Source organism: Ischnura elegans, assembly GCF_921293095.1.
Source record: "Ischnura elegans chromosome 13 unlocalized genomic scaffold, ioIscEleg1.1 SUPER_13_unloc_3, whole genome shotgun sequence".
Classification (NCBI taxonomy): domain Eukaryota; kingdom Metazoa; phylum Arthropoda; class Insecta; order Odonata; family Coenagrionidae; genus Ischnura; species Ischnura elegans.
Window position 1 is genome coordinate 8087521 of NW_025791659.1, and position 23993 is coordinate 8111513.

The following is a 23993-nucleotide window of genomic DNA, read 5'->3' on the forward strand; positions in this document are numbered from 1 at the left end:
ATAATGATCATTGACAATTATTCCGCGCATTGATAATTATTTTGAGGCGAATATGATATTGGAGGATAACTCAAACAAATCATCCAATAGATAAGTGAAGGCATTGTACCGTGCATTTGCCAAAAGATTCATTCCGTGTTTATTCTTGAAGCGTTTCGCATTGTTTTCCACCGGCGCCTACCCTCCCAGTCCTCTGGTACGGGATCAGGGTTCCGTGGTCGTTCTCCGGCCGTCCGTCAGCCCCAAACCTGTGACGTCACAACTCAGTGCGGAGGCCTTGAGTATCTAGGTGGTCATGACCGTACACGTATATATACGTGTGGACGTTTCCTGACCCGGGAGACCACTGGCGTATATATACGTGTGAGATTTTCCCGGTCAAGAAAACGAAACCCGTATATATACGTTTTCTAGCTCTCCCCCTTTCAGGACGGTCGTGGGTTTAGGTCACCTTTGTCTCGGGACCCAACGCTTCGGGGTTTAGGATTAACCCTCCGAATCCGGGAGCAGGTACCCGGACCCTTCGTCTTTTATAACCTCTCTCAGCGGTAAGGGACAGCGGTCATACAATTGTTTATAGAGTCAATTTTCGAAATAAATATTTGTTCATTTCTCAATAAATATAAACTAAGAATTGAATTGTTTGTCTTTTGAGCAGCGTTTACAATTTTTAAACGAAATTCTACGACAAATATTAACTTATATCTCGAGTTATGTATAAACATCAACATGGAAATTGTTGCTGCGTTAAATGCTTTGATAATGGCCTTAGAACTTCGTTTAAAATTTGACAATGCTCAGATAAAAATGAGGAATTATATTCAATGTCTGTAATTTACGTGCAAGCAACAATTATCCATTTGCTAAATACATATAAGCAATACATGAAAAAGGTTCAGCGAGACCCTTCTTAACGAATGCACTCCAAAAATGCTCCGTACCACGAGAAAGAAGAGTCTCTTGGGGAGCGGTACAGCAGTCAAGCTAAGACGAAAACTCCGCGGTCTCGAAAGGGTTAAATAAAGACTTTTTTATTTTGTTCAAGCCATGGACATATATGGTGCTGGTTTTACTTATTTGTAACAAAAGGTCCTTCAATTCAGTGAGGCAAAGATCAAATAAGGAGTATGTATTGGGCCACAGATTAAGGATTGAAGGATTCAGAAATTCAACAGCAAGTGAGGTCAACGGAGAAAAGCGCGTGGAACGCATATAGAAATAAATGCATCTGAACATTTTTTAGGAAATATCATGGTTGGAAATTATCATGATCTGGTGGCTATATTAATACATATAACCAAATCGTACCAAAATATGGGCTGCAATATGAATGTAAAAATCTATTTTCTCGACTCAAACCCTGCCTTTTTCCACCAAACCACAGCGCTGTTAGAGATGAACACAGTGGGCGTTTCGACCAAGTTATTTTACATTTCTAAAAATTCAACCAAGGAAATTTCAGCTAAATGTTAGCATATTACTGATTAACACTGAATAGGGACTTACCAGATGCTAAATACAGGAAAAAATCCTATGAAAGTACCTATTTTTCACATTTTTAAAATCACGATTTATTTGCTTTAATATCCTTGAACCCTTATTCAGTTCGGTTTTCCTAAAGTAAGCAGACGTGATAAAAAATATCTGAGCCCAGATTTTCTATCAGGACGAAAAGCACCTCAAGGATCATCCAACAACATCTCTAGGATAGAAAAAAGTTTTTTTTTGACCAGTGTATTTAGAGAAATTCCTGATGCTAAAAATCGCTCCTCGCCATTGCTGCCTTGCAGATTACGTCTAGCGAATATTTATCCCGTAAATTTTCAGAGACGAGAAAATGAGGAATTGGAGATGGGTTTTCAGTAAATTTTATTACGAGTGCCGTTGTAGGTGCGAAGAAGGAACGGAAAGGAGGGTTAGAGGGAGATTGCGGGTAAAGCGTAGGCGCAATTCCTAGGATATTGAATGCGCCAAGATTCTAGAGAGGAGTACGAAATACGTTCGAGCCTCGGTGCGAGGTAGGCAAATTCACCGTCACGACCTTGATGGCTGAAATAAGACCGTATCTGAATTTCCCCCGTCTCATTCCTAGGAATATATATACACTGTTAGAATGGGAATCCATTCTCCTGCGATGCGATGGTGGCGGCACAAACTCTGTTGGGATACTTTTTCCCCCCATGGTACATTATCTTATTTCAGTCTCTTAATTTCATTTTTAAGTTCTTCATGCCTTTCCATTTTGCTGGTGTAGGCTGTAGTGATTGTATGCGAATTAGATACGGCAAATGTCAATCAAGTACTTTTAATTTTGAGTTTTTTCTTGCACTACTAGATCAGGTCTATTGCTATAGACTGTTTCGTCGGTAATAATTGAACGGTCACAACAAATCTTACAGTGATCGTTTTCAAGGATGGTTTAAGGCGTGTACTATAATAACGAACTCCTTTTTCTATGAGTTAATGCTTAAGAGCTAATTTCAGGTGGATGATGTTGCATGTTTGATTGTAACAGTGCAGGTAGTTCTTTTGAGATAAGTCAGTGCATCCACTTGTGATGTGCTGTATCGTCTCAGAGGCATTATCACATTTTCTGCATCTGTCACCCAATTTAATTTAGGTTTTTAATTATATATTTTTCATAGTTTTTGTTTTCACCACCTGGTCTTGTATTGTAATCATAAATCCTTCTGTTTCTGGGAAGAGTTGACCATGCCTGAGTCATGCGTACGATGCATTTTTATCAATTCCAGGGGCCTCCAGGGCATGAGGGTGTCTTCCGTGAAGGGATTTAGCTTTCCATATTGACATTTTACTGTATATAGTAACAGTGGTTTCACTAATTTGCGTACTTTCGTCATATAGGTATAACGGTGTGTATTTATTGTCTGCGTCACAGATAGTCCGCAGGAGATCCGAGGTAGATTTCTCGCTGAAATTATATTTCCGTAGTTGATAAAGTTGTGAGTTGTGCTGATTCTTGATGTGGCGATACCCTTTCCACCAAGTTTTCTGGGCAACGTGCTCCTCTCTATATTCGAGTTTTTATGCAGCATGTTTTTTCTGTCATTTGGGACCAAATTTTTCTTTGTAGGTTGTCTCGATTTGTTTGCGACCATTTGATCATACCAAAAGAGTATGCCAGGAAAGGGATGGCAAAAGTATTAATTGAAATAGTGAGATTTTACCTGTTTAATTGAATGCGAACAAGTTTCTTGATTCTATTTTGGATTTGTATTTTTTTGCTTTATCGTAGAGTGGTCTAGTCGTCTTGCTTGTTGGAATCCTAGGTATTTATCGGTATCTCCATTATCCATGGCCTCTGTTGTTTGCCCATTTTGTAGTGGAATATCATTCCTTTGTACTTTACCTCGGACTATTCAGATTTATTTTAAAAAATCTATTTCAAATTTCATTTTTTTATCCTTAGAAAATATTTCAGCTAAATGGACTAATTGGTTTAGATTATTATTAGATCCTGCATATAGCTTGAGATCGTCCATATAGAAAATATGCGATAGAGTATGGGTTCTTGGTTCATTCCCTTTTATTTTGACTCCATATTGAGTATTATTCAGGAGGTTTGATAAAGCGTTTACCGCAAGGTAGAACCATAACGTACTCAAAGAGTCATCTGGAAATATTCCCCGTTTGATTTTGATATTATTTGTCTGTAAAAGACCCTCGTTAGTTTTTATGTGCACGATAGTGCTCAATTTTTCATCACGGTATGGAGGTGTTTCATATTATCTGGGTGAATTATGTACATTTTAAGTACTTCTATAACCCAGGAATGGGGAACAGAGTCAAAAGAGCTTTGTAATCTATGTAGCAACTGTGTAGGTTCCTCTTCTTTCCTTTTTTTGTGTAAGAATTATTAAATCCATTATCAACCGTTCCTTGCACCCTTCGCTTCCCCTGCGACACCTCTTTTGTTCTTCCATTAAAATGTGGTTTCCTAGTCTATGGTTGTTATATTTCAATATTTTTATTATTATTATTGTCTTTATTATTATAACTTTTTTCCTTTAAATTTTCTGTAGTTTTTACTTAGTTTTTTAGTGCAAAGAGCAAGGGTTATCACCAAGATAACTCTTCGCTACTGAATTGCGTTGAGAAATTTTCTCGTGAAATGACAGGTTGAAATTATTACAGACTTTTGCAATTTGATGTATGTATTAGGATGAAGGCTGAGTATTTTGAAACTGCTATATTTATAATGTAGTATCTAAGGTTTTCCCGGCGAATAGACTGGAGGAAGAGTTCTCGGGTTCCCAGCCGAGTCCAAGGGGTATTCTGCACCGACGTTTCGAAGGCTAAGTCTGCCACAGTCTTCAGGGTGAATGGATTAGCAAAGATGTGTCCGTCCCAATGCAAAGGTATGTAAGACGGACACATCTTGGCTAATCAATTCACCCTGAAGACGATGGCAGAAAAACCCTTGAATCCGGCTTGAAACTCGAGAACTATTCCTCCAGTGCTATATGCATATATGTTTTGGTACGACACTGGTATCTGAGGTGACAATTGGAGCAAACCTCTTCCATAATCAATTTTTTTCTATTGCTAATTCTTGGTACTTATTTATTTTACGGCTATTGTCTTTTCGATGTTATGCGATAGTTGTACAGTAATATCAGCTAAGTAAACGGTTACATAGCATTATTGTATGTTTATTATAATTATTATTTAAGTTTCTATCAATATTCATTACCTTTCAGGTTCAAAGAATGTCTGCAGCTCCAAAGCCCAGAAGTCTTAATGTAACCATGGGACAGAGGTGCATTTACATCGCCATAATCGTGATATCCATCATTGGTTGCCATTCTGAAAAATCTTTGACTGATAGCGAAGATGGAGTATTGGCGGGCTTCCATTGTAAAGCTGATCCGAGATGTCTCTGTTTCAAAGCGGAGGATGACATAATCTCTTCCAAATTCTGCGAAGAAAAGGTTTTACTACGGCGATGGTTAAACATCGATACGACTGTATACTACGATATGAAATGCAAGGCACAAACAGAGGCGGACCCTTATTATTATCTCTCCATTATTTTATCCGCCAACTTCTCATCTCCTACATATATGGATAGAGCAGAACTTCAAGTGTCTAATTGTTTAGCTCCGTCTCGTAATCGTTCTGTCCTACTTGGAGATTGGAGTACAGGTAGTATTGGTGGTTGGAGAAATCTTACACTGGAAGTTCTCACAATAAAGTGCGAGGAATCAAAGACTCTCCACTTTCCCATGCATCGTTGGAGTGCCTTGGAAGAACTGAAGGAGCTCAAGATCATATGTCCGAATTTGTCGATGCTTTACGAGGACCTTTTCTCAAGGATATCAAAACGGCTAGAAATCCTTCAAATCACAGACACGGAAGTGCAACATTTACCAAAAAGATTTTTCGAGGGCATAAATACGATAAAAAAGTTAGACCTTCGGCGAAACAAGCTCAGATTATTTGAAAGTAGTTTTCTGAGCAATATGCGGAATCTAGAAGAACTCTATCTCGGTGAAAACGAGATAGCAGCCATTGAAGATGATATTTTTCTCAAAACAGAGAATTTGACTCATCTCGATTTAGGAAGAAACTCAATCAAAAGATTACCGACGAGTTTATGCAAGCTAAAGAAACTTGAAATTCTGCATGCAGAATATAATCAGATCACTTTCATTCCTGAAGAATGTTTATGCAGTCTCCCATCCCTGTCTAACGTTTACCTTAGCGGTAATAAACTTGTAACCTTCGGACTGCCATCGGTTAGCATAACACCCTTCCACTACAAAGTATTGAGTTCTGATGTAAAGTTTCCAAACTCATCTTCAATTGTTGAGCAGTCTGAAAACTTAAATAATGCCACGATCAGCTGGTCTTTGATCCAGCATCTTTATCTGGACAATAACTCCTTATCATCCCTGCCGGATGAAGCCTTCCACGGAATGGTCAACCTCGAATACTTGAATATATCCAGCAACAATATTGCGTATTTGCCTGAAAACATATTTTCCAGGAGCAAATATCTAATCAAACTCCTGGCTTCGAACAACCTCTTCACCAATATTTCTGCGACACTGTTGAGGAACAATATAATACTATTCTACCTGGACCTTTCCCACAATTTAATTGAGACTCTAGATATGGATTTCTTCCGTGATTCCACGTTCTTATGTCACATATATTTCAACGACAACAGGTTTGTTATCTCGTAGTTTCCGTAATTTACCGGGATGAGTCAAGTCGAGTTCTATCGGTTACAAATCTGTCGAGGCCAGTAACTTTAAGAATTTTATAAATTAATTAAAAGCCAAAAGGAAAAGAAACCATGAAATTCAGGTAAAAATATCGTTTTTGAATTCGAATCGTCATTCTTATGCCTTGTCCTGGGATTTCATCCTACCGTCTGCCGTCTTACCAACCCGTTGGCAGAGTATTCTCAGAGGACCGCTGCATCGCTAATATTTCCTTATGCCATACTTTTCACCCTTCATTTCTTTCTATGTTCAAACACCGAGTTAACTGAAATAAAAATTTTAAATTTACCTTAAGAAAGAAAAAAAATAGCTGTAACATATTTAAGTGGTTTTCCCGGTTTTGAAATAATTACCACAAACGTTCCTTATTATAATTCATTAAATCAGGTTAATGATTCGTAATATAAAAGGAACCAGGGGATTGGTCAAAGTAGGAAGCAATTCCTAGCATGCATTACCAGTCGTAGAAATTACCATACTCGATTCGATACTCGCGAGTAGATATGAACTCGACTCGATACTCAACTCTAGATCAAAATGTGTTACTCGCATATCCCCAACTATTAAAATAACCTTATACTGTGAAATGTCTTCACAACGAACGCCAGTGTAACGAAATATTCAGTATAACATAATTCTTTTCCGTCCAGTATAACGAAACTACCCGTATAACGGAATTTCAGTGCAACGAAAGTATTTCGGTAGTCCGTAGGATTTCGTTGCATAGACGTTTCACTATAAGTGAAAATATATATGAATTAATAATTTTAACGTTTTTTTGCAGGTTCCGCCATTTGCCATACAAGATATTTCATCCATTCAAAATACAGAACGAGTTATGCCAAGAGTTTTTTCTCGATATGAGCGGAAATTGCCTGGAGGATGTACCGGAATTGTCGATTCCAGACTTGACACATCTAAGGCTATCCAGAAATAATCTCAACTCGATCAAACCCGACATGTTCACGCAAACACCACGTCTGTTGGAGGTCAATCTGTCCCACAACGTTATTCATACCATTGAAAATCCATTGGAGCTTGATGAATATAAATTTCTCTTTAGCAAGTATTTGTTAAAGTTGCAAGTTATCGATTTATCATCAAACCGACTAACGGTTTATCCAAGCATTACTCCCGTCCTATCAACCTTAAAACACCTCAATCTCAGCAGAAACTATATCACAGAATTTTCGTGTGAATCGGAAACAGAAGGGATGGATCTGGAAACTGAGTTCTCATTAGAGATCGTTGACTTGTCACATAACCGGTTAAATATGGTTGAATTCATGGTGCCCTGGCAATTTGAAAATATGAAGCACTTGGACCTATCCCATAACCGGATCAACCTGGAGGGATGCAGGGAGAATGTGCAATCCACAGCTCTTGTGTGGGGATGCTTGTCGCCCATACACTGGCCCTCAACATTGGAGGTGAGATACTTTGGATTATATACATGGTAAAAAAAGATTCCCTACCTTTTTCCCGAATCGTTTTTTCCGACGACCTTTTTGCCGAATTTTTTTTCCGAATCCATTTTTCCCGAATAACCTTTTTCCCGAAAGCTTTTTTCCCGAAACCCTTTTCTCCGAAACATTTTTTTACCGAACATCTTATTTCCCGATTGTATAGAAAACAAGCTATTTATCGTAAAATTCAACAAGTGGGACTCCAAGTCCCTTACAATGACCCAACAGATAGAACCCTCAAAACGACAGTTCATATGATGGCAGCTTTAACGTTTTTTTCCAGTTGAAGACGTTGAAACAACTTTCGAGCTGCAAAAGCAGGTTATGCAACAACAAATAATGCATCTGAAGGTTGGAATAACCGCTTTACGTTACTAGTCGGGAAAAGCCACCCGGAAGCCAAAAAAGAAATGGTACGACATGCACGAGAGGCTGAAATCGGTTGTAGAAGAATATGAAGATTACAAGAACGATAGGAATTTTCTTGAATTTCTTAGAGCTATCGCGCACAATATAATTTTCTAAAAAAATTATGTATTTTGTGTATGAATATATTTGGTTATGAAAAATATTAACTCATTTTTATACAATCGGGAAATAAGGTGTTCGGTAAAAAATGTTTCGGAGAAAAGGGTTTCGGGAAAAAAGCTTTCGGGAAAGAGAACGCGTTACGATTCGGGAAAAAATTCTTTCGGGAAAAAGGTCGTCGGAAAAAACGATTCGGGAAAACGGTCGGGTACCTAAAAAAATGATAAGTTACACGTGAAAAGCGTGTATGCAATAAATGCAGTATTGATGCGTTACACGTGAGTAAATGCAACATTGGAGCGATGACTGAACTTACATTCTGATTTTTAAACTTATTCTTGACTTTTCGTATTCTTGACTTTTCGAAGGCTAATCCCTTAACCGGTGACGTGGGGTCTGAGAGACCGCTGCGATTCTAAAATTATGAATATTTTCGAAATTGCTATTTCAAAATACCTATAATGATCCTCGTGAGCGACATACGTTTCTTATAATAAGGACATAGCACTCTTAAAATTTAACGTTCTTATTATTTATTTCTGAAAATTTGCAACTGATTTTTATAAGCGGTCTGCGGGACTTCACGTTAATGAATTGGAAAAACCAATAAACGTAATGCTAGTGGAAGTGAATGAAAAAGTCGTTAAAAACTATTCCAAGTGATTTTTAAAGAATTGTAATAATAAATAATTTTTGAGGAAGCATTTTTAGTTGCAAACCGTGGATAATGAAGTACTTAATTTAAACCATTGCTTTCCAATGTTGCGTGAACGCAACGCAGACTTAGCGATTTTTTTCTCCGTATTTGTTATTGATAAGTAAGTAATATTTGCAGGTGATATAAATATAAATAAATGCCATGATAGACCACAAAAACATAGACACAAATGAAAGAGAACTCACATGTTAGTTTCAAATTTTCGACCCCTTAGGGTCTTCGTCGGGAAGGAGACAAGGAGATACTGAGGAGGAGGACAGAGGATGCCCAAAGGCTGAGGGGATTAGGATAAGATAGGGGAAGGGAGAGGGTGGGGAATGGGAGATGGGAAAGAGGAGAAGGCTATAGAGATCAGTGGGCCCTGTTAAGACCAGGCGGGTTGAAAGCTTGGTATAGCCAAATGGAAGACTGCTCAAGAGTTTTCAATTCTAGCGGTGAGGCGGAGGGTGGGAGAGAGGCAAGTATTCCTATGTGAAAGCAATCATCAAATTCTAAATTGTGGGAAAAGGCGTGGGTAGGGACAGGAAGTGAAGCAGATTGGGAAGTCGGTTTGCAAGAAGCTCGATGGTTGTTAATCCGTAGGTTGAGTGAGGTGGTGGTTAAACCAATGTAGAAGGCGGGGCAGGAATTGCATAAAAGGATATAAATTACATTGCTAGTTGTACAGGTGGGGAATGGAGTGGAAGGAAGCGGAAAAGTGAGAAATTTGTTAGGAAGTGCCTGGGTAATGAGGATAGCACACGTTTTGGACCGGGGTCGTTGGCAAGGGGTAGGTAAAGAGCTAGTACGGGTGGTGAACCTTGAGAGTGGTTTAGTCGTTTTGAGAATGGAAGATAGATTTGGCGGTCGACGGAAGGATAAGGATGGAAAGCTAGAGAAGATTTTTCCAGTAGTGACATTGTTAGAAAGAATCGGAAGAAGGCTTTTGATGATTCTGTTCAAAGCCTGCACGCCCGGGAAGTATGTGGTGGAAAGGAAGAGGTGTGTGGGTTGTTTCTTGGTATGAATTTTGGGTTTGTAAGTATTGTGTAGGATTTTCTTACGCAGAAGGTACTCAGGATATCCTCTACGAAGAAGGGAGTGGTGAAGATTATTAAGAAAAATGTCCAAGGATTCGGGATTATTGCAAATTCTGTGGCCTCTTACTGAGAGAGAGTAAGGAAGGGATTGTTTAGTAGGTGAGGGGTGACAGCTGTTGAAGTGAAGATATTGTTGTTTGTTAGTAGGTTTAATGTGGACTGAAGTGATGAAACTTTTATTTTCTAGGGAAATGGTAACATCGAGAAATGTTATTCGGGAGGGGGAGTGGTTAGAGGTAAAGGATAGTTCGGAGAATTCATTGAGTGCTGAAATGAAAGAGCTCAATGAGTCTTCTCCATGAGGCCAGAGAAGGAAAATATCGTCTATATAGCGAAGCCAAAGTGAGGGTTGAAGTGGGTAGGATGATAGGAAGGATTCTTCAAGGAAACAAAGAAATAAATTTGCGTATGAAGGGCTGAATCTGCTTCCCATGGTGCAACCTTTGATCTGTAGATAATGTTTACCGCTGAAGGAGAAGGCGTTTTTAGTGAGGATTAGGTGAGAGAGATCGACTAAAAAGTCAGTGCTGGGTATCTGAGGTGTAGGTCGATTGTCAAGAAAGTGTCGAAGGGAGGCAAGGCCTTCTACATGAGGTATAGAGGTGTATAGTGAGGTCACGTCGATAGTGACCATAATGATGTCTTTATCAACCGGGAGAGAGGTAGAATGGAGGCGATTGAGGAAATCGTACGTATCTTTAATGTAGGAAGGAAGGGAGTGTACAAGAGGCTGAAGATAATAGTCAAGAAAGGAAGAGATTCGTTCTGTGGGGGAATTTAAAGAGGAGACGATTGGGCGACCAGGATTGTTTGCCTTGTGAATTTTCGGTAGAATGTAGAAGTGAGGGGTTCGCGGATGGGGTGGAGATAATAAGGAAATGTCACCACTAGAAAGGCCTTCTTTTGGTGCTTTCCTTTTTAAAAAGGATTGGATGTTTCGGTGAAAGGCAGGGTTGAGATCATGCGAGGTAGGTGTGTAGGAAGACATGTCAGAGAGTTGTCTTTGGGCTTCGGTTACATAGTCGGTGGAGTTGAGCACAACAATAGTAGATCCTTTGTCTGAGGAAGTAACGACAATATCAGAATTTTTTCTTAGATTGCTCAGTGCTCTTTTTTCGGTAGTGGAGAGGTTAGTTGGAGGATGAAGAGAGTTAAGAAAAGCGGGGTCCGAAACTTTGGAAAGAAGAAGATTGGTGAATATTTCTACAGGGTGATTGGCGGGAAGAGGTTTCGCTTCGTGAGGCGAAGGAGGTTTGAATTTAGCTAGAGAGGGGTGAGAGCTTGATAGTGTCGCTTACGAGCATCACAGGATCGACTTTGGGTGTGGGTGAGAAGGATAATCCCTTATCTAGCACGGATATTTCGTCTGGAGTGAGGGAGTAGGAAGATAAGTTGACCACCGTATGCTCCGGAGACTGATTATCACCCGAAGGGGGAGAGGAGGAGTGGGGGGGAGGAGATAAAACGCGCTGCGGGATCCTCTGTGGAGGAGGCCGGGAGGCTGGGGCAGGAGGGGGAGCAGGGAGATTGAGAAGAAGTGCAAGGTCAGGTTTATAGAGGTGTAGAGGTGGACTCGCAGATGGGGGATTTGCAGTGATTAGTGGTAAAGATAGTCCGTTTTGAAAAAAGGAGTGGTGAGTTTTCACCGAGTGGTGACTATTTGATGCTTTTAACTTCGCGTATCGAGCAAGATTAAATCAGCGTTTACTTGCGCTATAGTGGATATTTACTGTGACCTAAACATAAAAGATGCATACAAAGGTTGCTGTAGAGTTGTCCAAAAAATTGTCCAGATTTCTGTAGGCGTCTGCAAATCCAAGATATACTGGCATCCTAAGGTAAGAACGATCTGTTTACCACCGTTTACAAGTATGCTAAAAGCAAGTGGGTATGTGAGGGTTAGCAAATAGATCGTAAATTCGTATTTACGTGATGTTGTTGACTGGGGTTCAAAGGGAAGGTAGTGGGAGGGCAGAATGCATAGTTAGGCTGGGAGGGGATATCCCGGCACCAATGGGTCTCCGTGCACAGCGGGGGTTGGCGAGTGAGCAAAATGAATGGAGAGATAAGAAGGATCACATTATCGCAGTATTTTCTGAGAAATTCATGCCCACTGGCCGCTGACGATAATGAGCTGGTAAGGCTCCAAATGAGGGTGCAGGTCATTTCGAAAGAAATTGTTTGAGAACTATGAGTGACAGTGAATGCATTGGGATTCCAAGAAAAATATTTCTTGGTATATTGACTCAGGTAATGCCTCAAAGGGATAGCTTGAACACTGGGTATTACGGTATATAGAAGGGGCGATGTTCTGTTCCATCTGCTTTTACTATACCTGTGGTTGTCTGTTGAACAATCGTTCCCTCCAAATGACCTGAACCCACATTTGCAGCCTAAGTTGCTCACTATCGCCAGTGATCTTAGTGCGTGGAATTCTCAGAAAATATTACAATGGCGTGGTATTTCTTCTGTTATGATGTTTAGTGTAGCTCATTTTGTGTTACCTTGATAATCTATTCTAACAATGCTTAAGTGCGTACATGAAAGAATAACTAAAGTAGTATTTATAATTCGTTTACATCAATATTTCATAACAGTATTTGTTCTACACATTCTTTAGCGAGAAGCCATGAATGTGCATTTTGCACATTCTTGGCTCCTATGTTTCTATATTGTCTGTATTTCCGTTAACCTCCTCCAATCTTCAGCGTTTACACTTTTTTTTTAAGTATTATTTTGTCCAAACTATCAATAGTGCCTCACTCAAGTTGCCAAGTGCACAAATATATATTTATGAAACTCTACTGAACCGTTCGATTGATCGTCGGATTTTATACCCTGTGACATAATTCTGTGGGGTTTCGTTAAAGTCTGTGTTTACGTATAACCACTTCCTAGCAACCTCTGACAGGTAAACAACCAGATCAGTAGTGGACGGAGTACATGCTTGCCCGCTTGGTTGGAGCTTTTCCTATGTGCTATTTTTACCACCATGAGTGTCGAATGTTTCGGAGAACTTAGTGCCTTGAGCGATATTGTTACTGTCGCTCATTGAGAACGTATTGAACATCTGTTATTAAAACTTATGAAGTTTGATCCAAGGTTTCTCCACATCAGTCTCGGCTTCATTGGTATCAAAAGCAGGATATGGGAGCATGAACGTGCCACGGAAATGAAGTAGTGCCGTTTTGGAGCAATTTTTGTCGGAACCTGGCCACACTGTAGTCCTATGTGATTAAGCCGCTTCTATCCTAAGGTTTATCTGAGAAGCTAAAGAGATAACTAAGCATCAGTAGAATTACAACAGAGAAGTTTGTATAGGAACATATTTCAAATGTTGGTTCTGAAAAATTGTTTCTTTACCTCCATTTTTAACATTGCCACTGTGAGTAGGTCCCTTTTTTCTTGGAATGCTCTCTTCACTTTGGCTCTCCTGCTGATAGTTCCTTCCTTGCTTCTCCGGACGCTATTGATCACGCTTCCCAAATAACAATATTCTTCCACCTCTACCAGTTTCTGCTCCCCAATTTTAAATATTAGTCTTGACATCTTCTATTATGCTTCATGCTATTATCTTAGTTTCGTTTGAGTTTATTCCCAGCTGATATGTACCCATTACCCACTCATATTAATCAGAATATTTTTCAAATCCTTCTTTGTGTTTAATATGGCGGCAATGTAATTGGGAAATTTAAGCCTACTCATTGTTTTCTTTGATATTCACTCCCTTGGTCTTTTCTTTGACTTAAATAATTTATTTCCCGATGTAAACGTTAAATATTCCTGGTGACAAAGCCAAGCATTGCCTAGCCAATTGTAGTTTTGTCTAACCCCTTTCTGATAATTGCTTCTTCACAGCTTGGACTTGGTGTTATCACTGCTACATTGCCTTCGCATAAACTGTAGATGATTTTCCTGTCATTGAATGATATTCCAATTTCCCTCAGAATTCCCAGTATTGTGCTTCAATACACACTGTCAAATGTCTTTTCGAAGTCCACGAACGCAGTGAATAGGATAGGTGGAGGATTCCGAAATCCGTTCCATAGATGGCGATTTCTGTTACCTACTCGGTCGCATTTTTATTTGGTTTTAACAAATGTCCACAGCGTGGTGATGAGTGCCATGTGATACGCTTTTCTCCAATATTTTTCATTTATATGATGTTAATTATAGCTCTAAAAAATTATGAAATTGAAGGATCACACCATCACCTGTGTTGAATGCGGTTAACCCATTATTATTCCCCAGACTGTATTCAGGGCTTTTAACTTCGGTTGTTTCGCATTTACCGATTTATCTTGGCCTAATTAAGATGAATTCCTGGAATAAATATTCCCATCATATTCTATGATTTTAAAAATGCTGCGTATACACAATGCTGGGAAAACTCCGGTAAATATGTATAAAAAGTAATTTTAAAAAATAAGTATACATCTTTTATTTTTTTCTTGATTTGTACACTCGACATCTTCGGCGGGAATTAATCAGTATTCCTTTGGAGGAAATAACACATTCTGCCTTTTAACGGACATGCTGAGGTATGTCTTTTTTCCTAGAGTGTCTCGTATGTTCGCATCGGTTTTTATGACAAACGCCATCAGTCATAAGAATATAATTATATGAATGAAAATATTGGTGAATGTGACAAAATTAGAACTAGAGATACTTAAAACGAGTCAGTAAATCGAAGAAAGAAATATTCTGAAGTAGGAACTTGTTCTGAGAATTAGGATTCAATAAAGTTGCGTTTACGCAACGCTGAGGATTTATTGATCATCACTTTTATTACCCTCTTTGCTCGGATAATGTCGGTCAATTTGTCAGTCATCGACGCCAGTGACGACTTTTGTCAACGGGTTCCTGCGTGAAATGGGTGGCAAGACATTTAGAGGCCGACTTGAGGATCCCCTTTCGCAATATTCGTGATCGTATCTTTCAAATTTATTCAAACATTCATGACAGGATCAACCTATTCATCTACTGCCCGCAAAAATTAAAAAAAATAATACCACATATGTCATGTTGAGACTTGCTAAAGACTGGTTCTTCTAGCAAGAAAAAGTTAAAAATTTATTTTGATGTTATTTACATAAAACTTAATGAATCATGTACTGCATTATTATGTTTTGGCATACATTTGTAAATTGACGGTGGCTCAATTCTGGTCCTATGACCTTCGAGTACACCTAAAGCTCCTTCTCTTTTTTCATTGTATTAAGTAAAAAAACAAATTTAGGAGCAACAAATTATTATTATTATTATTAATATTGTTATTTTGTCAATGGGACAAAAAAGTCCCATGCCGCTGTTTTGGTGGGGTTGGAAAGTTCAGCGGATCTAGTGTTAAAATGTTGGTGGATGTGATAAAATTAGAACTAGAGATACATAAAAATAGTGTGCAAATCGAAGAGAAAATTATTCTGAGGTAGGAACTTGTTCTGAGCATTAGGATTCAATAATATTGCGTTGACGTAACGCTGAGGGTTAATGGGTCGTCACTCCTAATTTACCCTATTTTTATCGTGAAATGTGGGTCAATTTGTCAGTCATCGAAGCCAGTGACGACTTTTGCAAACCGGTTACTATGCGAAGTGAATGACAAGACATTCAGAGGCCGACTTGAGGATCCCCTTTTGCAATATTCGTGATCGTATCTTTCCAATTTATTTGCAGGTCATCATACTTTCCCATAACGATATCGCCTACATACCAATGGAGTTCCAGCACTACATGTCAAACCTGCGTTTCGTCGACCTAAGCCACAACAAAATCAAACGACTCTGGCACGGAGATCTTCTTTACACCAGGGCCTGGGACACCATGGACCTCCGTGTGGCACCGTTTGACTTTGCACTATTTAATCCACATCTCCTCCCCAATCGACTTCCAGGATCGAATAATCTGACGATCGACCTCAGGCACAATTCTATCTCTTCTCTGCAACTCCCAGATAATAAGGTAATGTAACATGTTGAATTGATTGATTGATTGATGATGCGGTGGGGGATCAGCTGTTAGGGCACTTAAGACCGTATCACACTAGCGACTGCGGCCGGCGCTGCGGCTGCGACCGCGACTGCGACTGGCCCGTCGACCAATCAGAGCGAGGCAGTCGACGCTGCGACTGCGACTCCGAAGAATAGCCGACCGGCTATTCTTCTGAGTCGCAGTCGCAGCCAATCAGAGAGCTCCATTTCAATCTCGCGCGCTTGCGGCAGACGTGTTTGTTTGTTTTGGTTACCGTAGCGAGGGAAGTTCAAGAAGGCTTTAAGATAGCGCTGAGATAATTTCGGATTTTTAAGGTAAAGATGGAAGCCCAGTATATTGGATATTGCACCCGAGTACACAGGTGAATGAAAATGAAGTACGTTTTAACATATTTTAGGAACATTTTCAACAATTGCTGCTCTCTATCTATTCTTTGGGCTTTCGTAAACAAACATGCCAAAGCAGAAACGTTCATACGTGCGCATGCGCGATCGTGGCGTCGGCCGCAATGTGTGATGGGGTGCAGTCGCAGCCGCAGCCGAAATCGCGGTCGCAGCGGCGGTCGCAGTCGCTAGTGTGATACGACCTTTACACCTATTGGTTCATTGTGCTAACCACCGATAACTGATAACCCATAGAGGCCTATGTCCTTAGCAAAGGACAAGAGGTCCGTAATGGGAATATCTCTTACCTCCTTGGTCTGCATAAAAGGTGATTTCAGGTGTCTATGTCGAGTCCTAATGCTTGCGGGGCCCTCAAATATTAGATGTGTGGTTGTTTCCTATTCCGTCTCACACCACCTACACCTATCTCAGTCTGTTACCCCCTAGCCGGTGCATGTGCCTAATTACATGATAGTGACCCGTAAGCAGGCATACTACTGTTCGCAATTGACTTCTGTTCATAAGGAAAAGTCTTCTCTCGAGTCTGGGAGAGAGCTCTCCTATAAGGGTTCTATCCTGACGTAACCCCGGTGTTTCTCGCCAGATCTGTGAATGTTGGGTTGATCCCTACCCTCTGATTGTAGCCATCCCCGTTGAGGGTGCAACTGGCACCATTGGTTCTGGACCAATTGGGTTCTGTTCAGTGCCGGCCCTAGCAAGTTAATCTGCCTTTTCGTTTCCGGTCCCGGTAGCCAGGTAAAGTTCTACTTTACAACGGCTGCCCAAAATATTGAGTGCCTTGTAGCATTCAGCCAATAGCTTGGACCTGAACCAAGGTGAGTTCAGGGCTTTTAGAGCAGTCTGACTATCGGTGCAAAAATGGATCGGCCTCTTATAGAGACCAGTCTCTTCAATAGCGTGCACACAGGTTAGGATAGCAAACATTTCTACCTGAAACACTGTGGCATATCTACCTAGGGGGACATATTCACTACTAGGGGGAACATGTTGCATTAATATCATAATAGAATTCTTAAGATTAAAGTAGAATTCCGTGGAGAACTTAACAAGCATTCTTAAGGCCCCCCTTGCTTTGAGCACTTCCCCTTTCTCTTCAAAAAAACACACTTTTATTTTATCTAAATAACCTATAGCTTTCCTTCCTCTACTTCATTTATCCAACATTCTACCCTCTATAACACTTATCTCAAATCCCCTCCCCGTTCATTACTTCCCCCATCCATACCTTCTGTCTCATCCAAATCTCATCTAGAAGCTTCGTTTCCTCTCCCACCATGTCCAGCACTTCTTCCGTCCTCTTTCGTTCCGTCCATTTCACCTTCTCCATCCAACCCCACACGCACATTTCAAATGCCTCAAGTCTTTCCTCGTCCTCCTTCTTTAGTGTCTATGTTTCGTCACCGTGAATAGCTACATTCAAAACCAATCTTTTTACCAACCTTTTCTTTAAACTCTTATACAGGGTGCGCCAGAGAAACTTACTTATTTGAAAGGTCAATAAAAACAAAAGTACTTCAGTTATAGTTTTAAATTTTTTTTTATTCGAGAAAACAATATCCCAATTTTTTTTCATGCAGTCTTGAAAATTATATCGGATAAATGGCGACCCCCATTGCGCATACACTGATGAAGTCGATTTTTGATTAAAAGAAATCGCCCCCCCGCCAGAGAAACTTACTTATTTGAAAGGTCAATAAAAACAAAAGTACTTCAGTTATAGTTTTAAATTTTTTTTTATTCGAGAAAACAATATCCCAATTTTTTTTCATGCAGTCTTGAAAATTACATCGGATAAATGGCGACCCCCATTGCGCACACACTGATGAAGTCGATTTTTGATAAAAAGAAATCGCATGGAGTCAAATCTGGAGAGCAAGCCCCTATGTGCCCCCCCCCGTGCCATATATGGGGTTATTTGAAATCCCTGGTTTATGTCGATCGACCACGGACCATAGCACACCTCAAGAACAACATTCGCGACGCCATTCCCAACATACCGATTGATATGCTGCAAAGAATGGATACGAATATCAGCATATCAATCGGACTGAAGTACTTTTGTTTTTATTGACCTTTCAAATAAGTAAGTTTCTCTGGCGCACCCTGTGCAACGATATTCTCATAATCTCCTACCTGTTTACCAATGCCTCCTAAACTTATACAATCATACTTTGAAAAAATTGTGAATGTTTCCCATTGTGATTCAGAAATTACGGTTCTACTTGATTACTACGCCCTTAAGACCACACAATTAAGAGACCATGATACTATCGACACTATGTCATAGTAAAACTATGAAAGATCTATCATATTACAAACTGACCCAGCAAACGTTGTTTTGTCATAAAAATTATGTCTATTAAATATTTTGGTGGTATGTAACACATGACATAGGGACTTGCGCAGACACAATGAACAAATTAAGGTTAAGTTAAGGTTAACTAAAGCTTAAAAGTATTTGGAAATGAATTCTTAAGCGCGCCGCTGCAAACGAACACAAAGAGGTATGCATCAGCAGTAGCATTTTTGGGAATAGGGTGGTCGGTGACCTTGATTTGTTTGCTTGATATCGGGATGAGAATGGCCCATTCTGTTACCGAGTCGAAGATTAAAAGATTTCTTTCGGCTCTACCAGGTTTCTACTTCGGGTCTTACGTATAGGGTCGGGGATCATCTAATATATGGTTTTGTCTTCCCATGATACTTCATTTCAATCATTGTTGCGATAATCGTCGTCTCGTAACAAGACGCATTGTCACCTGAGGAAAGTTTTGTTTTACTCGTGAGTCGGTATACATTTATTAGAGTTTCTGAAAGGTAAAACAAATATCGGCTGCAAGCGGGTTCACTCATTGCTTAAATTCTTGCCGTCGGATATGATCCCTTCTGCCAGGGGCCGAAAAACGAAATATCCAAGGATGGATTTTACGCGGTGAGCAATTATACAGCTGTATCAAATGGAGTATTTTTAGCATGTTCTGATTGTAAGTTGTTGCGGCACAAGAAAATCATATTTGGCATCAAATATGGCAAATCATAGCTTTTGATTGCTAAAAATGTTTCCAAGAACCAAATTCTGCAGTCGCCAGTGGAATGCCTTGATCTGCACTCTCTTCCGGCCTATCGGAGGAATCGAACACTGAAGGGCTGCTGTCATGCAAGTGTGCCGGCTGTTATCTGAATCTCAGGCGTTATAAACACGCGGGGCCAATATTTAAGATGGAAACTGCCTCGCCTTCCTCTAGATGACCCTAATGTACCGCGATCAAGAGTTTTAGTCCCTTACTGCAAGGCTACAACACTAGTAGGTGTATACAAAAGCGTCACAATACGCGTCTGCGATTAACACGTTGCGTGCCGAGGTATTTAAATTCCTAGGAAAGCCGATTTGGAAATATGTGCCTATTACGGCGTAATGCCTTTGGTTTAAACATGGTTAAAAAGCTAATGTTTAGAATATAACTTTACCCATTCAAACGCTATGATGCATCAATTCGTTATAAATAACGAACATCTGAAAACATACTAACGAATACGTATTGTATGCTTTAAAATTGTTTAGGTTGACGCACCTAAATAGCGAGAATCTTCGTCATCCGTACGGAACATTCGGGAAAAAAATGACGAGAATTCTCGCCATCCGTACGCAACGTGTTAAGATAATACTCGTTAGCATTACATGCGATTTAATCCGGTGGTAGAGGTAAGTTTTCAGTGTCAAAATCAGAAAACCAAGCGCCTTCAATAAAATAGCTGTTGAATTAAAATTGCTCTTATGAATTAGGTATTACACCGCGAGCCTGCTCTTGAGTCTCGTTTCCACTGTCCATTAAAAATGAAAACGAAATTTTTATACTGCGCGGTAATTTATGTGAGTCTAAATGTAAGCCTAAAATAAGCGTTATTATCACTTATGAGAGATTAAACAAAAATGTAGTCCACTTTCGTGTTTCTTTGTTTTTAGTTCAGATTTCAATATGCTCCACAACGAAACTTTTCTGCGCACATTTTATAAAAATGAATTATTTTTCTCTGAGGTCTGACAGACCCATGTCGGTAGGTGGTTGAGTGACAAAAATACATGCTGGGTGTTTGACGGCTAATATTTTTTAACTCGATTTCCGTAGGAAAATGATGCAAAGGCAAACTCAATATGGAAAATAGACTTTCAGGTCTGGAGTGGACATAGTATCAAATGTTTCCTTTCCCTCCTCCCAGATTGGAGTTGTACTCCCCGGATGCGACATTGACAGCGAGTTTTCCCGTGTCAAATTCCTTCTGGGACACAACCCTTTCGTGTGCGACTGCGAAGTCTTCAAGCTCCTGCGGTACGCCTCCAAGGAAATGAGGCCAGTGTCGGCGTTGGAGAGGCTCAATGGACACATGCTTGTTGTGCCAGCGGTTATCGATATACAGGACCTTCACTGCTCGTAAGCATCTACAGTATAATTTGATTAAACATCTTAAAAATATAAATCTCTATGTCTTAGTCGGTACGCTTCTTATTCTCTTACGTTTGCTACTCCGACAGCAATCACCACCTTTCATGCTTTTTAAAGAAATTATCTGTAACTAGCGACAAAAAAGTTCCCGGCACAAACCATTTAAATTTAACTTCAGACATTCATCCATTCATTTTAAGAACCACGCTATTATTCACGCTGTATGCACATATTATTCACAGTGACACTATGAAAAGCTTACAAAATTAATTGATCAGTAACACTAGAGGAAAGGGAAAAGGTCACGATTTTTCATGGAATATATACTTTGATGTGATTATTGGTGGAAATAAGACTATGTTTCTATGTTAGTGATAAATTATTGTAATTTAACGTGAAAAAATAAATCAAAATTAACGAGGGTATTGTTCGAAAACCGGGTCTCGGATTCCAATCAAAGTTTGCTGTATTCTGTACCATTTTTCTGAACTGACGGCGGCTGACCTTGAGCGTGCTCGAAACCCACCCACTCTTATAGCCAATCACAGAAGAGCGACTGATGAGAAAGTGTATAAGACCCCATAGTCTCTCTCCAAACTCGAGCAGTGCACATCGCTCTCCAGCTAGCAGTGTTGCCAAGCCGAATCTTTGGAGATTGCACATCGCTCGTTCTGCCCATAGATCTTTTAATATGAAAGATCTATGGTTCTGCCGCCCCCGAAAGTACCGTTATTCCCAAGGATGGCAACACCGGTCGGCCGGATGGAGGGGAGCGGAGAGGAAAAGGGAAAGGGATGGAGGGGAACGGAGAGGTGGAAGGGGCAGCGCTTCTGATTGGCTAGTTTCTATTTTCCACCCAGCCGCTATCAGTTCGGAAAAATGGTATAGTCTATGTAGAGCTGTCTACGAATAACCTTCCCATATAGGATTATGTAACTAATATTTCAAACAATTACCGCAGTTATACATTCACAGGGGTAATATATTACCTTAAAATTATTTCATTTTCACATTCAATGGTATCCCTGTGGTTATGCTGTTTAACTCCTTCAAGTAGGTCCCTGGTTATTTTTTCGACTGTAGCTTTTTATTCAAAGAATATGTTTCTAATTCTCGTATAAAAAGGCACTCTATTCATCATTGTTTGCATGTTATTCACTGATTATTTTTCTGCATGGAAAACTTATTTTGCAATACAGCAGCGTTTTCCCATTGTTTCACACGGAAGCCCAGTTTCAAGTGTTTTATTTGAGGAATAGTTATCCTGGTAAAGGGCGCGTAAGGTGCTGATGACATCCCATGGTTCTTATTTGACCCACAACTACGTACTTGATGTTGCTAGTTTTTATACCTCCAAATCACACACATTTTCACTAAATGCTACCAGTATCTAATCAAATTTTCATTTCAATGCCCTCTCATCTCAAATGGCAAAAAAGTGAAGTTTAAATTAATTTTTTCAATATAAACCACTTTGTATGTAATGATGGAGAGAAAAAATATATAAGTTTTAGTCCATTTAGTTTTTACGATGTGTTTACATCATCATCATCACTGGTCAACAATCCTAGGATTAGTTTTACGCAGCTCTCCCCTCAGTTCTCCTATCAGCTAATCTTTCCACACCTATGTATTTCTTCTCTTTCACATCTCTCTGTACTTGTTCCATATATTTTGTTCGAGGTCTTCCTTTTCCATTCTTGATTCCACTTGTCCCTCGACGATTGTCATCATCTGGCTATCATGTCTCATGATGTGGCCAATAAGGTTGTTCCGTCTTCTTGTTTTTTTTCGTGAGGTTTTCATGAGGCGTCTCCTCTCTCATACTCTTCTTAAGACTTCCTCGTTACCAACTCCGTCGATCCATTTTATCTTCTGTAGAACCACATTTCGAAGGCCTCTATCCTTGCTTTCTCCGCTGCGGTCATTGTCCATGCCTCACTTCCCTATAGGAGCATACTCCAAATGTAGGTTCTTATAAATTGTTTTTTTACTTCCGTATTTAAGTTTCCCGCTGTGTATGCACATCGGAATAAAGATCTAGTTTCGTGAAATGGCGATCGAAAACTTTTGACCAATACTCAGAATTCTTATTTCCCGAATGAATTTCTAATGAATGCATGTATTTTTTCGTGTTTTCAGTAAGCCAGATTCGGTCAAGGGAAAAGCGGTCGCGGATGTGGAGTCATGGGCCTATCATTTATTGCCCCTGATTGGATTCTGTTGGAATGACACTGGAGTTAATTCAGTGTCGGGACACAAGAGTACCAGCTCTACTGAAGCAGGAGCAGTACTTAAACCACCGGAATAGAGCTGTTGGGTTTCCGGTCACAATTTGTGTAATTCTCTGAACATTTTTCATCAATAAAATTTTGACTGTTGTTACACAGAATCTCCTTTTAACTTTTCGAAGTTTTTCCTTAATGAGCATTTAAATCATTCAGTTTTTACTCTAGGATTATTTGGCCCAAAAATGGTAGGGCGCTGAAATTTAGATATTGATATGATATTCTGCCAAAGCTCCAAAGTTTTGTGTAATATATATAGTTTTACTCTTTATTTGTTCGACTACAACAGTGAATCATTTCACGTTGTTTAAACGTCGCCCCGTGGTAATTTATACTGCCAGCATGGAGACATTGATTTTTGTGGTTTATTTTAAGTAAGAAAAACAGTTTGAATTAGTACAACAGATTCGGCTGTTATATGGTGAAAGTTCTTTGATACTTTACGGACAATAAAATTTTAATTATATTTTTCGTAAATTTCTTCGTAAATATCAGAACTTTTTCCTCAATCATATATTATGTAATAAGATTTTTTTAAGAATAGTGCTCTTGGTTTTCCGTTCCAAATTCGTGCAATTCTCTAAACATTTTTCATGAATAAAATTTTGACTGTTGTTTAACAGAATTTGTTCGTAACTTTTCGAAGTTTTTCCTCAATCAGCTTTTTAAATTGTCAGTTTCTAATCTAGGTTTGTTTGGCGCAAAAATGGTATTATTAAAGTATTCTACCGATTGAGGTAGGTTTCCATGGAGTGCTTACAAAGAATTCCGGGAGCATCCCCTTACATCTTCCGCTTCCCTCTTCACTGCACAATAAGACCTACTA

At 39.6% G+C, this 23993-nt stretch overlaps 1 protein-coding gene across 1 annotated transcript in view; it reads left to right on the forward strand.

Moving 5' to 3' along the window:
• The window catches only part of LOC124172987, a 57150-nt gene extending 33879 nt beyond the window's left edge, over nt 1-23271 (forward strand). The window contains exons 7-11 of the mRNA XM_046552519.1: nt 4722-6193; nt 7036-7681; nt 15719-16003; nt 20656-20867; nt 23022-23271. Of these exons, the coding sequence (XP_046408475.1) occupies nt 4722-6193; nt 7036-7681; nt 15719-16003; nt 20656-20867; nt 23022-23190 (2784 nt within the window). The 3' untranslated portion in view covers nt 23191-23271. The remainder of the gene's footprint in view (nt 1-4721; nt 6194-7035; nt 7682-15718; nt 16004-20655; nt 20868-23021) is intronic.
• Nucleotides 23272-23993: the final 722 nt, after the last annotated feature.